Source organism: Staurois parvus, unplaced genomic scaffold (assembly GCF_062004578.1).
Source record: "Staurois parvus isolate SC_StPar_1 unplaced genomic scaffold, SC_StPar_1.0 ptg000865l, whole genome shotgun sequence".
In the NCBI taxonomy this organism is placed as follows: Eukaryota; Metazoa; Chordata; class Amphibia; order Anura; family Ranidae; genus Staurois; species Staurois parvus.
Genome location: NW_028318661.1, coordinates 59,699 through 75,431, shown reverse-complemented (window position 1 = coordinate 75,431; position 15,733 = coordinate 59,699). Strand labels below are relative to the sequence as shown.

Here is a 15,733-nt window from a genome sequence, read left to right as displayed (position 1 = left end):
CAGCCAATCTCCTCCATTCCTCCCACCACTCCATCCCCCACAGCCACTTCCTCCTGTACCACTATCCCCTCCCTCCTAGATTGTAAGCTCGAAAGAGCAGGACCCTCGGACCTCTCGTATATTGTCTTGTTACTGTATTGTCTCATGTTCTGTCCCCCACTATATTGTACAGCGCTGAGCAAACTTTTTGGCGCTATATAAATACTGTATTTATTATAATAATAATCAGATATATTTTTCATGTGGCATGCATGGGAATTAATGTGACAGTGTAACACTTATTTATTACCCCTCAAATGTCAAAGTACAGCCCTGGCCAAAAGTTTTGAGAATGAGACAAATATTAATTTTCACAAACTTTCATCTTTTTGTCAGATGTTCCTCTGATATACTGAAGTATAATGACAAGCATTTCATGTGTCAAAGGCTTTTATTGATAATTACATGAAGTTTATGCAAAGCTTCAATATTTGCAGTGTTGACCCTTCTTTTTCAAGACCTCTGCAATTCTCCCTGGCATGCTGTCAATCAACTTCTGGGCCATATCCGGACTGGTGGCAGCCCATTCTTGCTTAATCAATGCTTGGAGTTCGTCAGAATTTGTGAGGTTTTTTTTTTGTTCACCCGCCACTTGAGGATTGGCCACAAGTTCTCAATGGGATTAAGGGTTGTAGAGTTTCCTGACCATGGACCCAACATTTTCGATATTTTGATCCCCACTTAGTTATCACTTTTGCCTTATGGCAGAGTGCTCCATCACGCGGGAAAAGGCATTGTTGCTCACCAAACTGTTTTTGGATGGTTGGGAGAAGTTGCTCTCGGAGGTTGTTTTTGTACCATTCTTTATTCATGGCTGTCTTGTGCGTGAGCCCACTCCACTGGCTGAGAAGCAATCCCAAACATCAATGGTTTCAGAATGCTTTACTGTTGGCATGACACAGGACTGATGGTAGCGCTCACCTTTTCTTCTCCGGACAAGGTTTTTTCCGGGATGCCCCAAACAATCTAAAAGGGGATTCATCAGAGAAAATGACTTTATCCCAGTCGTCAGCAGTCCAATCCCTGGACCTTTTGCAGAATATCAGTCTGTCCCTGATGTTTTTAATGGAGAGAAATGGATTCTTTGCTGCCCTTCTTGACACCAGGCCATCCTCCAAAGTCTTTGCCTCCCTGTGTGTGCTGATGCCCTCACACCCGCCTGCTGCCTTTCCTGAGCAAGCTCTGCACTGGTGGTGCCCCGATCCCGCAGCTGAATCAGCTTTAAGAGACGGTCCTGGCGCTTGCTGGACTATCTTGGACACCCTGAAACCTTCTTCACAACAATTGAACCTCTCTCCTTGACATTCTTGATGATCCGATAAACAGTTGATTTAGGTGCAATCTTAGTAGCAGCAATATCCTTGCCTGTGAATCACTTTTTGTGCAAAGCAATGATGACCGCACGTGTTTCCTTGCAGGAAAATTTTAATATTGAAATTAAAATTTTTATATATTTACACCTCCTCCCTTGGCCATTTGATACACTCTCACGGCTTCAACTACCATCTCTATGCCAACAACATGCAAATCTATCTCTCTACCCCTCACCTCACCCCTTCAGTCTCCGCCTGTATCACAAGCCTACTGAGCGACATATTGGACTGGATGTCACTCCACTTCCTCAAACTAAATCTGTCCAAAACTGAGCTCCTAGTCCCCCCTCCCCTTCCCCCCTGACTTCTCCATCAAGACCACAACACCACCATCAGTCCCTCCCCTCAAGCCAGAGTACTAGGTGTCATCCTAGACTTCAATCTGTCCTTCCAGCCACAGGTCCATTCGCTGACAAACTCATGTAGACTTCACCTCTGCAACATCTCCAAAATACGTCTGTTCCTAACCCCGGAAACCACAAAGCAACTCATTCACTCCCTTATTATATCACGCCTTGACCACTGTAACTCCCTCCTCATCGGCTTACCTCACCGCAGGCTATCCCCGCTTCAGTCTATCTCGAATGCTGCGGCCAGACTCATCCACCTTACAAACCGCTCCGTATCCGCCACCCCCCTCTGCCAATCCCTCCACTGGCTTCCGATTGCCCAACGGATAAAATTCAAAATGCTAACACTGACGTATAAGGCTGTTCATAACACTGCCCCAAACTATATCACAGACCTGATATCCAAATACCACCCAAAACGCACTCTCCGCTCCTCACAAGACCTCCTACTCTCTAGTTCCCTGGTCTCCTCCTCCCATGCCCGTCTCCAGGACTTCTCCAGGGCTTCCCCCATCCTCTGGAACTCCCTACCCCAATCCATCAGACTATCACCTACTCTCCTCACATTTAGGCACACTCTGAAAACCCATCTCTTCAGGGAAGCCTACCTCGTCCTCAGCTAATTACTGAAGTCCTCCACTCTTCCTACCACTCCATCCCCCACAGCTATTTCCTCCTGTACCACTCTCCCCTCCCTCCTAGATTGTAAGTTCCAAAGAGCAGGGCCCTCGAACCCCTCGTGTATTGAATCGTATTGTTACTGTACTGTCTCGTGTACTGTCTCCCATTATATTGTACAGCGCTGAGCAAACTATTGGTGCTATATAATATATAAATCCTGTATAATAATAATAATAGACTTCAATGGAAAATTCCTGAAAAGCACGGCATGAGCATTTTTCTAAGCGTTTTTTTGCACATTTTCTGCTCAAACAGCAGTTCTTCACTTTGTTAGCATCACTCCTATTTGAAAAACATCTGGCAAAAACTGCAAAAGTGTGCAGTTCTGCTTCAAAAATGCTTGAAAACGTGATGCTTCGGTGTGAATTTAGCCTCAATAATTAAAGGATGACAATCATAATTCGTAATGGATTTATGTTAGAAAGCTCATGCTGCAGTGCGTCTTTTGGAAATAAATGACACATATAATGTAATCATTAGACTGTGAATAGCTTTTCTTTTTTGCTTTGGGATGTACTATATACAGGTACATAATTCATCTTAAAAACCATTCTATCACTGTGTTATCATGACACTCCCTGAAGGCAGAGCAATAAAACTGTGACAGTTTCACCTCCATGTGAACGTATATGCTGCCTTAGATCTACACATTTTTTTTTTCTTCAATTGAATCACGTGAAATGTCACAAGAAGTGCCTTACAGGGTTATGAACCGGGAAGAAAATACTACGGCTTCGTTCACATCTGAGCATAAGCTTGTGTCATGTATTGTAAGCACGTTTTTTGCACAACAACCCATTGACTTGAATGTACTGCCTGCTGCATGGCAAACATACCAAAGACGCTCAAGTACCAAATGGTGGCACTGAGCCAAGCTCATCTGTCTACCTGAAAGTGCGTCACAAATTTTTGCACCCCTTTCACACAGGCCCGTGTCTGTTCACGTTTCCGCTATATTCGGGTGTGAATGCAGCCCTAAAGTGGACCTGAAGTTCTGCTGTGATAAACAGCAAGCAGGCAGACTTTTATTTCAAAAGATACATGCAATGTCTCTACTGCAATTAAATGCCCCTACTTGCCTGCTCACTGCCTTCTCCAGTGCTGTAAACTGATCTGCGCATGCACAGCACTGGGCCGGACTCTGTGTGCCTTGATGACTGGCTCCTGCACATGTGCACGAGTGATGTCATCCCATGCTGGCCAATGAGGATGACTGAAAACTGGAACACGGGACAAGATGCTGGTGTCAGCAAGGGAGTGCTGGAAAGGTAAGTTTAACCCCTTTAGGTCCGGTTTAAAGCAGAATTCCAGTCTTCCCTTCAGTCTTGCACAGTTATACAGCTCCTCTCCTGGACAGAAATGGCTTACTCTGATTTCACTGCACACTGTGAGCTTCTCACAAGGTGCATTAGAATTTATAGCAAGTCCTATAGAGCTTGTCTCATTTCCTGACTGGAGGACATCCAGCATCGTAAAGCGTTGCGGCCCTGGCATGGGTACACACCTGGCCACTGCCTCTGACGCTAAAAGACATAGTGTTTGGGGTGCTGTAAAAATGCAGCTCAACCACAGGATCTTTCTTGCCCCCACCTTTAGCCTCTTTAAAGTGGTTCTAAAGGTTTTTTACCTAACTGCATTTTATACATTCAGGTAAAAAGTCTTCTGTGTCACGCCCCCCCCCCCCCTTATACTTACCTGAGCCCCTTTACATTCCAGAACTGTGCACGAGAGCTGCGGCTCTGCTGACTTTGTCCCTCCTCCCTGGACAGATCGATAGCAGCGGGAATCACTGGCTACTGCTCATGTCAATCAACTCCAGTGATGAGGGAGTGGGGGAGGGGCCGAGTCCTGCTGTCTGTCTGTGTAGACGCAGCAGCAGGACTCGGGAACGAGCCCACATGGGAATCGGCCTCCTATTGGGGGCCCTGAACAAAGAGGAGGAGCCAGGAACACCATCGAGGGATCCGGGAAGAGAATTGGGGCTGCAATTCTATTGCACAGAGCAAGTAAGACATGTTTCTTATTAAAAAAAAACAAAAAAACACATTTTTCCTTTACAACCGAACCAGGTTCAAAATCGATCATTAAATTGATTGATCTTGTTGAATTTTCTGCATTGTCTTATCACTGACACTTTGGGGTTGATTTACAAAAACTGGAGAGTCCAAAATCTGGCGCAGCTCTGCATAGAAACCAATCAGCTTCCAGGTTTCTTTATCAAAGCTTCATTGAACAAGTTAGAAGCTGATTGGCTGCCATGCACAGCTGCACCAGATTTTGTACTCTCCGGTTTTAGTAAATCAACCCCTTTGACTCTTCTGGCCTATAATTCTTCTGCGCTTCTATAGTACATTTTTCAGGGCCGTGAACTTCTTTTCTGCTTGTTTCTTTTAGCTTCACACTTCTTGGACTCCCTTGTCACCACAATCACGATTAAGTTCCTTTCTCTATAAAGCATTCCATCTAGCGATTGTAAATGTACGTTTCCCCAAGAATGCACGGATTTATTAAACTCTTCCTTTTATCTTTTCTTTTTATTTCCTTCACATAAGTAGCTGGATATCTTTCGGAAACTGTATTTGTTTTAATTTGTGACGGGAGGAAACGGGGTGGATGGAGGCAGCATGGAACTGGATCATGGGAAAACCGATCTGTTGGAAGAAAGCTTCCCCTACCACCCCCCCCCCCCAAGGCAGATAATGTTGAATATTAAAGTGCGTTATCTCTCGGTGATCCACGGCATCCTGTTTCCCATCGAATCTGAGGGAATTTGCTTGCCTCCAGGTGGAAACACTGGCCACATTCTAAAAATAACCGTTTATTTATTGAAGTCTTGGGGATCCGACCCCTCTCCAGTAATAGAATCCAGATGTGCTGATGTCATCAACACTGGCCTTTCTCGGAGGTGTAGATGTACTGCCAAGCTCAGGATTCTAGAAACAGGAATTAGAAGCTGAATTAGTTATTTTCAGGATGATAAGGAAAATATAAATCTCTGATCACGGGGAAAGGTTTTGACCGTATATTTGGAAGAGAAAAGTTCCAAAGGAAAAGAAAAGATTAGAAAGTTGAGAAATTAATTCAGAGATCTTTAACAAGTCAAGTGTCATGATAGAATCTCCCCAAAGGGGAGCCTTTTAAGCTCCAATTCTGGACTTGCCATGTTGGACCTCCTAAAACATTTTACAGGTTAAGAATATGCACAAGTCATACATCAGCATTTACAAGAAACATTCATTTCTCTTATTTTGGAACACATTTTAAGCTCGTGATCCCCAATGATTGAAGAACTCTATGTCTGACTTAGCAGGGGAGGTGTCAGACTCCTGCAGAGATACCACTGCTACCACAAAGAGAGCAAGAGACCTTCTCTGCTGCATGATGGCAGGGGACAGCCTTTTATGCACAGGCTGTGGTTGATTTGTAAAAAAACACACTGTAAGACTTTGCACGCTTCTTGCTTTGATGCAGCTGGAATGTATTGGTTAATATAGACTTAAATTTCACTTGGCTTTAAAGTGTTACTAAACCCCGGACCCTGCATTCACTATATTCGCTCTCCCCAGACCCCGCATTCACTATATCCGCCCTCCGTGGACCCCGCATTCACTATATCCGCTCTCCCCGGACCCCGCATTCACTATATCCGCCCTCCGTGGACCCCGCATTCACTATATTCGCTCTCCCCGGACCCCGCATTCACTATATCCGCTCTCCCCGGACCCCGCATTCACTATGTCCGCTCTACCCGGACCCCGCATTCACTATATCTGCTCTCCCCGGACCCCGCATTCACTATGTCCGCTCTCCCCGGACCCCGCATTCACTATGTCCGCTCTCCCCAGACCCTGCATTCACTATATCCGCTCTCCCCGGACCCCGCATTCACTATATCCGCTCTACCCGGACCCCGCATTCACTATATCTGATCTCCCCGGACCCCGCATTCACTATATCCGCTCTCCCCGAACCCCGCATTCATTATATCTGCTCTCCCCGGACCCCGCATTCACTATATCCGCTCTCCCAGGACCACGCATTCACTATAGCCGCTCTCCCAGGACCACGCATTCACTATAGCTGCTCTCCCCGGACCCCGCATTCACTATATCCGCTCTCCCCGAACCCCGCATTCACTATATCCCCTCTCCCCGGACCCCGCATTCACTATATCCCCTCTCCCCGGACCCTGCATTCACTATATCCGCTCTCCCAGAACCCCACATTCACTATATCTGCTCTCCCCGGACCCCGCATTCACTATATCCAGTCTCCCCGGACCCCGCATTTACTATATCCGCTCTCCCAGGACCCCACATTCACTATATCCCCTCTCCCCGGACCCTGCATTCACTATATCCCCTCTCCCCGGACCCCGCATTCACTATAGCCACTCTCCCCGGACCCCGCATTCACTATAGCCGCTCTCCCCGGACCCTGCATTCACTATATCCGCTCTCCCCGAACCCCGCATTCACTATATCCCCTCTCCCCGGACCCTGCATTCACTATATCCCCTCTCCCCGGACCCCGCATTCACTATATCCGCTCTCCCCGGACCCCACATTCACTATATCTGCTCTCCCTGGACCCCGCATTCACTATGTCCGCTCTCACCAGACCCCGCATTCACTATGTCCGCTCTCCCCGGACCCTGCATTCACTATATTTGGTCTCCCTGGACCCTGCATTCACTATATCTGCTCTCCCCGGACCCTGCAGTCACTCTATCTGGTCTCCCACAGTACACAGAACATGGAAATGCAATTATATTAGTAAATATAAACTGCTAAATACCTTTTTCATCAGTAGTTCATTCGTGTGACTTCTATCAGTGTCCAGCAGAGCACAGGTTAAAGCTTGTAGGAGGAGTTTTCATTCTCCTTTGATTGTCTTATGAGGCTGCAGGACCCCTGACCCTCTGTCTGGACAGTGCTGCTTTGGCCCTGTGCTGATCACATGCCCCCCCCCCCCCCCCAAGAAAATAAAAACTCTTTAGCAATACACACCAAACTGAGCATGTGCAGCTTGCCACCAAGGCTCTATTCTATCAGGAGATAGATTGGGGACAGTAGAAGAAGGGGATGATCAGAGAAGACAGGATCAAACAGCCTTTTTACACAATGCAGAGGATTGACCCCTTAGGTCCACAGTGAGTGTAACAAGCATGCTTTACTGCATATACAGACTGATTGTACTGTTGTGGGTTTAGTGACACTTTAACCATTAACAAAGCTTTCACCCCTCTCTGCATCTTACTGCTTCTCTACAAGATGATAATTTGGTGCTTACAGCCTCCTTGTCCTCCCCCATCCATAGGTGTAAACATCTCTACTTTAGGGCCCTTTCAGACGGCACGTTCCGTTATGATTAGCAGGGAATCTGTGAGCTGATCCCCTGCTGATTGGAGCAGAACAGGGTGGATGACAGGTCTCTGCATAAACTGAGTGGACTTGGATGACAGGCACCCCTTTATGTTTACAACCAGCCGCTTCCGATCCATTCCACCCAAACAAAAGGGGACGCAGTTTTTTTTAGCGGGCCTGATCGGACCCGGTGGTAGGCGGGTCTAAATGGACACAAGTTTGTTTACACCTGCCCATAGAAATGCATATCCCTTACAATCAGGTCCGCCTGGCAGCTTTTTAGGAATCGCCCTTATGAAAGGGGCCTAATTCATGGAACAACCTGTATTCTTTAGACTAATGGTGATCAATTCACTTGATATAGGGGCCTAAAGTGTGACTGAAAAAATACTACAATAGATGGTCAGAGACAGTGGGCATTCTGCTGGAGATGGTTAGATACAGTGGTCATTTTACAGAAGATGGCCGGAGACAACAGACATAGTACAAGAGATGTTAGAGACTGTGGACCTGCTACTGGGGATCAATCGAGAAGTGATTGTTCTGTATATCATCATTGTGTTTAGTAGGAAGCCATCTATTGGATATTCACTGCAACTGCACCTGTTTTTATTATTCTCTTCAACAAGAACAGGAAGTGTCTCATGTTTGTTAAGAATAAAGACTACCCATAAACCACTGCAACCTTCTTAGCTTCTAGAGACTCTAGAAGAACACCAGTGAAGGTCTCCTCCATTTTCGATACACATATGCCTGTATGTTCTTTCATTGTGTTTAAGTCAAATACATAGCTAGATCTCATTTCAATATATTCAGTGTGCATGTAGGTAGCTGTTTGTAAGAAATGTGTTAATTGTAGGCATTTGTGAGAGACAAGTCTACAAGCATATTGTAATTTCAGTTTGTTGCATTGCAGATTTTACAGAACTATTCACAGAAGTAAATTTGGTTTTGGAATGAAACACAACTCTGCTTCTGTCTGTTTTGTTAGCTAGCTGTTGGCTAACCCCATAGTAGGACAGCACATTAAGCATTTGACTAAAGATGGTGAGATACTGTAGACCTGCTACAAGAGATGGCTAGAGATAGTGGACATCAGTGGTTCATATAGTGAACTCGGTGTAGAGTTATTCCCCCCTGAGGTCATCACAGAGGACAAGGGGGCGCTCTTTACATCTGGAGGAAAAAAAATGTAATCTCCAAACACGGAAAGGTTTCTTCACAGTGAGAGCTGTGAGAATGTGGAATAGACTCCCTCAAGAGTTGGTTGTGGCCAGCTCAGTGGATTGCTGTAGGAAAGTCCTGGATTCTTTCTTGGATACACAGAATATAACTGGATATAACATTTATAGGGAAAGTTGATCCAGGAATATCCGATTGCCTCTCGGGGAATCAGGAAATTATTTTTTTTTCCCAGCAGGAGCAAATTGGGTCATACTTTGCTGGGTTTTTTTTGCCTTTCTCTGGATGAACTGTGGGTGTAGGATTATAACTTTTTTTTTTTTCTATGGTTGAACTGGATGGACATTTGTCTTTTTTCAGTCAGACGAACTATGTAACTATGTAATTACTACAGGGGATGGTTAGAGACACTGGGCTTTGCACATTAGATGGTCAGAGACAGCAGACATACAACAGAAGATGGTAGGAGACTGCAGGTGTTGTACAAGATATGGTCAGAGACAGTGGACATGCTGCAGGAGATGCTTTGAGACAGTGGTCAAGCTCGGGCGGACTGACAACTCATGGGGCCCCCGGGCAATAGGGGATCATGGGGCCCCTGTGTCCTTGCCCAAACTCAAAAAAGCCTATGAAAAAGGTACCAGGGGCATCTCATGGGGCCCCCTACTGACCCCGGGTCCTCGGGCAGTGTCCGAGCTTCCATATGGTCAGTCCGCCCCTGGTCATGCTACAGGTGATGGTTAGAGACAGTGGTCATGCTACAGGTGATGGTTAGAGACAGTGGACATGCTACAGGTGATGGTTAGAGACTGTGGACATGCTACAGGTGATGGTTAGAGACAGTGGACATGCTACAGGTGATGGTTAGAGACAGTGGACATGCTACAGGTGATGGTTAGAGACAGTGGACATGCTACAGGTGATGTTTAGAGACAGTGGACATGCTACAGGTGATGTTTAGAGACAGTGGACATGCTACAGGTGATGTTTAGAGACAGTGGACATGCTACAGGTGATGTTTAGAGACAGTGGACATGCTACAGGTGATGTTTAGAGACAGTGGACATGCTACAGGTGATGGTTAGAGACAGTGGACATGCTACAGGTGATGGTTAGAGACAGTGGTCATGCTACAGGTGATGGTTAGAGACGGTGGTCATGCTACAGGTGATGGTTAGAGACGGTGGTCATGCTACAGGTGATGGTTAGAGACGGTGGTCATGCTACAGGACATGGTCAGAGACTACATACTGTACATACCAGAGGTGGGGCTGGATACTGAGTACAGGTTGCAGAAGTCTATCAGAGACTGGGAACAAATAGGAAAAGACTGTCAGAGACCACGGCCATTACAGTTCCTTTACAGGTAAGCTCTTTCTACAACCCCTTGAAATATTACCAGCGTTGTTCTCTCAGCAAGATCTATTATAAAAGCTCAGAGAAATACACAGAAAAGAGAAAAAAATGGAATGCACAAGAAAAAAGAATTAATTTGATGAATATTTTCTTCACCGTCACACTTGGGCTCCAGCAGCCGGTAGTCGGTGTTTTCCTCGCCTAATGGCTGCACAGTAAATCCCAAAGGGCAGTATTGGGTGGCAGGTTGGGCACCTGGGCTTTGGGTGGTGCTCCTCTAAGGTGAATGAGATCTGCATACTTGTCTAACATCCCTCTAATATCTGCAGCCAGCTTAATTGCAGAATTTTGCCTCAAAATGCTGAATGCTTTTCCAGTAACAGGCTATCTATGTTAAATATTGACAAGTAATAGAGGATTTTAAGCTAACAGATAAATTGCTTGTTCCACGTAGGCTGCCCTTTTGCTGACTGTTTATAACCTCAGACCTTGTTGTGCTGCATGCTAATCAGTACTTTACTATTTCGCATTCACTCTCCTGCATGGTGGAGTCATTCTAGGACAGGAGAGTGAATGTGAATTAGTGGGACGCTCTTGCTCCTTTTGAACTATGGATGTTGAAGACAACATGATTGAAAGCTCTGAGCTCTTGGATTAGGAGGGAAGGGCTGCTTTTTTTTCTGTGGGCTCTCCATCCTTTGCTTCTGTCCTCTCTGGGTGTTCCTGTTCCCCTCTTTCTTCCCTGTGGCTCTTTCCTGGTGTGGGGGTGAGTTTCAAGGCCCATGGATCAGAGTTCTGTCCATATGCATGATGCGATATGTTCATATAGTATAATACCTCTAGGATCCTGAGGAAACTTGACTGCAAAATGCATTGAACTATTTATTTATTACAGGTATTTACATAGTGCCATCATTTTACGCATGGGCTTTACATATATATATATATATATATATATATATATATTTGTACGTTCACATCAGTCCCTAACCCTCAAGGGGCGTACAATCTAAGGCCCCCAACTCACATTCATACATACACATACTAGGGACAATTTAGACAGGAGCCAATTAACCTACCAGCATGTCTTTGGAGTGTGGGAGGAAACTGGAGTACCCTGAGGAAACCCACGCAGGCATAGGTAGAACATGCAAACTCCAGGCAGGTGGTGCCATGGCTGGGATTTGAACCAACGACCCTAGTACTGCCAGGTGGAAATGCTAACCGCTTAGCCACTGTGCTGCCCTGAACTGAACTGAACCATTCTCAGTAAATGACCCATAAGTGCAATGGCAGTACCATATAAATGAAGTCTTAATGATACTGTATATAGTACTTGACCTCTGGAAGGTTTTACCCCCTTCATGACCAGGGCATTTATTGCTATTCATCACTGCGCTACTTTAACAATTGCACGGTCATGCAACACTACCCAAATGAAATGTATATCCTTTTTTTTTTCACACAAATAGAGCTTTCTTTTGGTGGTATTTTATCACCACTGACCACTGGGTTTTTTTATATTTTATAATATAAATTAAAAAAGACAGAAAATTCTGAAAAAAACAATCTCTACTTTAGGCAAAAATGTATTCTGCTACATCTTTAAAAAAAATCCCAATAAGTGTATGTTAATTGGTTTCTATGAATTTGTATGAATGTTAGTGTCTGCAAACTGTTTATAATTAAATATACGCAGCTATGAAGCTATAGTGGTAATGGCAGTGATCAGTGCCTTATAGTGGGACTGTGATTGTGTGGTGGGCAATCTGGCGCTAACATGTCCTCGCTGGAAGGTACATTAACTAACACTAGCATTCAGATTTAGGTCTGGACTGTGACTGGGCCATTCTAACACATGAATATGCTTTGATCCAAACCATTCCATTGTAGCTCTGGCTGGATGTTTCGGGTCGTTGTCCTGCTGGAAGGGGAACTCCACCCCGGTCTCAAAGCTTTTGCAGACTCTAACAGGTTTTCTTTTAAGATTTCCCTGTATTTGTCTCCATCCATCTTTCCATCAACTCTGACCAGCTTCCCTGTCCCTGCTGAAGAAAATCATCTCCACCACATGATGCTGCCACCACCATGTTTCACGGTGGGGATGGTGTGTTTAGGGTGATGTGCAGTGTTACTTTTCTGCCACTATTAACGTTTTGCTTTTAGGCCAAAAAGTTAAATTTGGTCTCATGTGACCAGAGACCCTTCTTCCACTTGTTTTCTGTGTCCCCCACATGGCTTCTCACAAACTGCAATTGGGACTTTTTTTGGCTTCCAACATTGGCTTTCTTCTTGCCACTCTTCCATAAAGGCCAGATTTGTGGAGTGCATGACTAATAGTTGTCCTGTGGACAGATTTTGCCACCTGAGCTGTGGATCTCTGATGCTCCTCCAGAGTTCCCATGGGCCTCCTGGCTGCTTCTCTGATGAATGCTCTCCTTGCCCGGCCTGTCAGTTTAGGTGGACGGCCATGTCTTGGTAGGTTGGCAGTTGTGTCATACTCTTTCCATTTTCGGATGATGGCTTGAACAGCGCTCTGTGAGATGTTCTAAGCTTGGGAGATTTTTTTATAACCTAACCCTGCTTTAAACTTCTCCACAACTTTATCCCTGACCTGTCTGGTGTTTTCCTTGGCCTTCATAATGCTGTTTGTTCACTAATGTTCTCTAACAAACCTCTAAGGGCTTCACAAAACAGCTGGGTTTATACTGAGATCACATGACACACAGGGGGACTCTATTTGCCAATTGGGTGACTTCTGAAAGCAATTGGTTCCACTAGATTTTAGTTAGGGGTATCAGAGTAAAGGGGGCTGAATACAAATGCACACCACACTTTTCAGATGTTTCTTTGTAAAAAATGTTGGAAACTGTGACGGGAATGACTTTGGGTCGGGGGCCCATGGAACACAGCTCACTTTGGAGAGGTGGGGAGACCCCTGTCCCATCTCCCCATATCATTCTTATGTGTAAGTCACCCAGTGCCTGTTGTTAGGGGTGCAAGGTGAAATGTCCTGATATTGTGTAGAAATGTATAGGTGGGGTGGGGGGGGTTTTAATTGTTTACTGCAATGTGGTGCATCCCATTGTTCTATTGTGTGTCTTGCTTGGGAGCAAACTATTATGGGATGTATGTATTTGTGTATTGGCTTGGTGGGGGGTGTCTGCTGATGTGTCTCTGGTTGCTAGATTTGGTTTGCCCCGCCCTGTGTCCTTATGCAGGGAGGGGGGAATTGTTGCCTTGAATGTATATATCTTGTGTCTGTGTTAAAATAAAGCAGTCTATTTCCTGGTTTTGTTCTAGAGTGGTGTCCGTGGATCTGTGTTCAGACAGGGAAGCGGGAGTCTGACGGAAATACCCTAGTGCAGTCGGGGTCCGGTTCCGTTACAGAAACCATTTCTCATTTTCTTTCCGCTTCACAATTTATGTGCCACTTTGTGTTGGTCTATCGCATAAAATCCCAATAAAATACATTTACGTTTGTGGTTGTAACATGACAAAATGAGGAAAATTTCAAGGGGTGTGAATACTTTTTCAGGGCACTGTATCTGCTGGTTAATATTTTTGCACTAAACAATAAAACAAAGACAAGACAATTTTTTAAACTTGCGAACAAGTTGTGCTATTATTGAGAGTACGCACCTTGAAACTCCCTGTACTTTGTTTATTATCCATTTTGAAAAGAAGCCAGAATGAAAGATTAGCCAATGACCAGTGGACTTGTTCATCTTGGAAAACTCTCAAAATGAAGAAGCTGGAGTAGCTTCCCTGCTTGGATCGCCTGTATGCTCACATGCAGGAGGAATGTAAATATTAGATTCAGAGTGGTTATTGTGAGGGTGTAACAAGGTACAGTGAAATGTTTAGGGAACCTAGAAATCCTAAATACTGACAGGGATCTGCTAGTTGAGGTTCTGGAGAACACCAATTGTTGAATAATTTATATAACAAAAAAGCCCAAAACGTGTGTATCCCGCTTTGTGCTTTCAGCAATAAATAAAGCAGATAAAATTAGTAACAGTTTGTTATTTGCCACAATTGTTTTTCTAGTCCATTAAACACTGTTACCGTGATTTAATGTGAATCCTAAAGAATTACCACGTTTTTTTTTTCTTATCTCATTTCAGTTGGTTACGCAAAGAACCAAGCCATCCGACAGAGCTCTGGACGCTACTTGTGTTTTTTGGATTCCGTAAGTATGATTTCTGCTGCCAATTTTATTTTTTTTATGTTTTGGATTGAGTAGGGAAAGATTAGAACCCCTGTTTTTATTGCTCTTTAGGGCTCCATTAGAGAGATTTCCCCTCACATCCTGTCCTGTTGACAACCAGACAGTAAATGAACGAAAATCTCCAGCTGGGACCTGGACAGTAATAACAATTTGACAGGAGGTCCTGGTCTAGAGAAATTCTCTACCAGGCAATAGCAACTGCTTCCACCTTTAAAATGGGTTCCAGTGGATATGTTTTGGGGTCCTTACCTTTCCTAAAGTCAAACTCTGGTAAATACAACAAAAACAAGTTTGCTCATTTTTTTTTACCTGAAATCTACCTTTTTAAAGAAGAATTCCAGGTATGGCTATTTATACTTCGTTACATTGGTCCAACTTGGACCAACTATGTATATACTACACCTGTGTAAATCTCTGGTCAGAGGAGATGAATTATCTGGGATCTACGTGAGGGAGGCCTGTGTTTCTCTGGCTATCTTTTTCTTCCACCCACACCTTTACCTTCCTGGCAGCTGGTGGGGATTTTTGCTAGATATATGGCCTTGGTATGGGACGGAGATAGCTTTGTTCCCTTTCTCCTTCTGTTCCTGATGAAGGCCATGTCTGGAAGCAGCACTCCCCCTTGACAGGGACTAGCACAGGCAGCATGGGTTCCCAGTCCAGGTGTCTTGAGTGCATACACTGTAGAGAACTTTTTGGTGATGCTCACATGGTAGCTGCATTGGGTTTGTGTCCCTGTTTGACCGGATGATGCACCGGCATTAATCCTGGTAGGGGTGAAGTCATTTCTGATCGTTGGAGGCTCTGGTTCCAAGCCCCATTTTCAGCGAAGGTGAAGGGCTGGCTGGTTCCTTAATGGTGGTTCCTTCCAGCAATGGCTGCCAGGACGCTACAGGTGGAGGAGCAATACTGGAAATGTAAGGAACAACCTTCCCCTTGACAATCCCACTAATGTACCATGAGCTGTAGATACACGAATTATAAGCAGCAGGAGCTCCCTAAGAAAGTAAAGTTATTTCAAGGTTTCTTCTATGTTAAAAAAAAAAAAAAAAAGTTGAGAAATGCTGTTCTAAAAAGTTGGGTTGCTTACAAATAGTATGCCATTGGTGGGCAGATTGTCCCCTAGAACAGGCTGGGTGGAACCCGTCACACAAG

The 15,733-nt window shown here is 44.8% G+C and overlaps 1 protein-coding gene across 1 annotated transcript in view; it reads left to right on the top strand.

Annotated features, from left to right (window-relative positions):
- Positions 1-15,733, top strand: part of LOC149443244 (queuosine-tRNA galactosyltransferase-like) — a gene marked incomplete at its 3' end in the record, with an annotated part of 107,701 nt that overhangs the window by 35,411 nt on the left and 56,557 nt on the right. Inside the window, exon 5 of the mRNA XM_089655715.1 lies at positions 14,475-14,539. Within this exon, the coding sequence (XP_089511841.1) occupies positions 14,475-14,539 (65 nt within the window). The remainder of the gene's footprint in view (positions 1-14,474; positions 14,540-15,733) is intronic.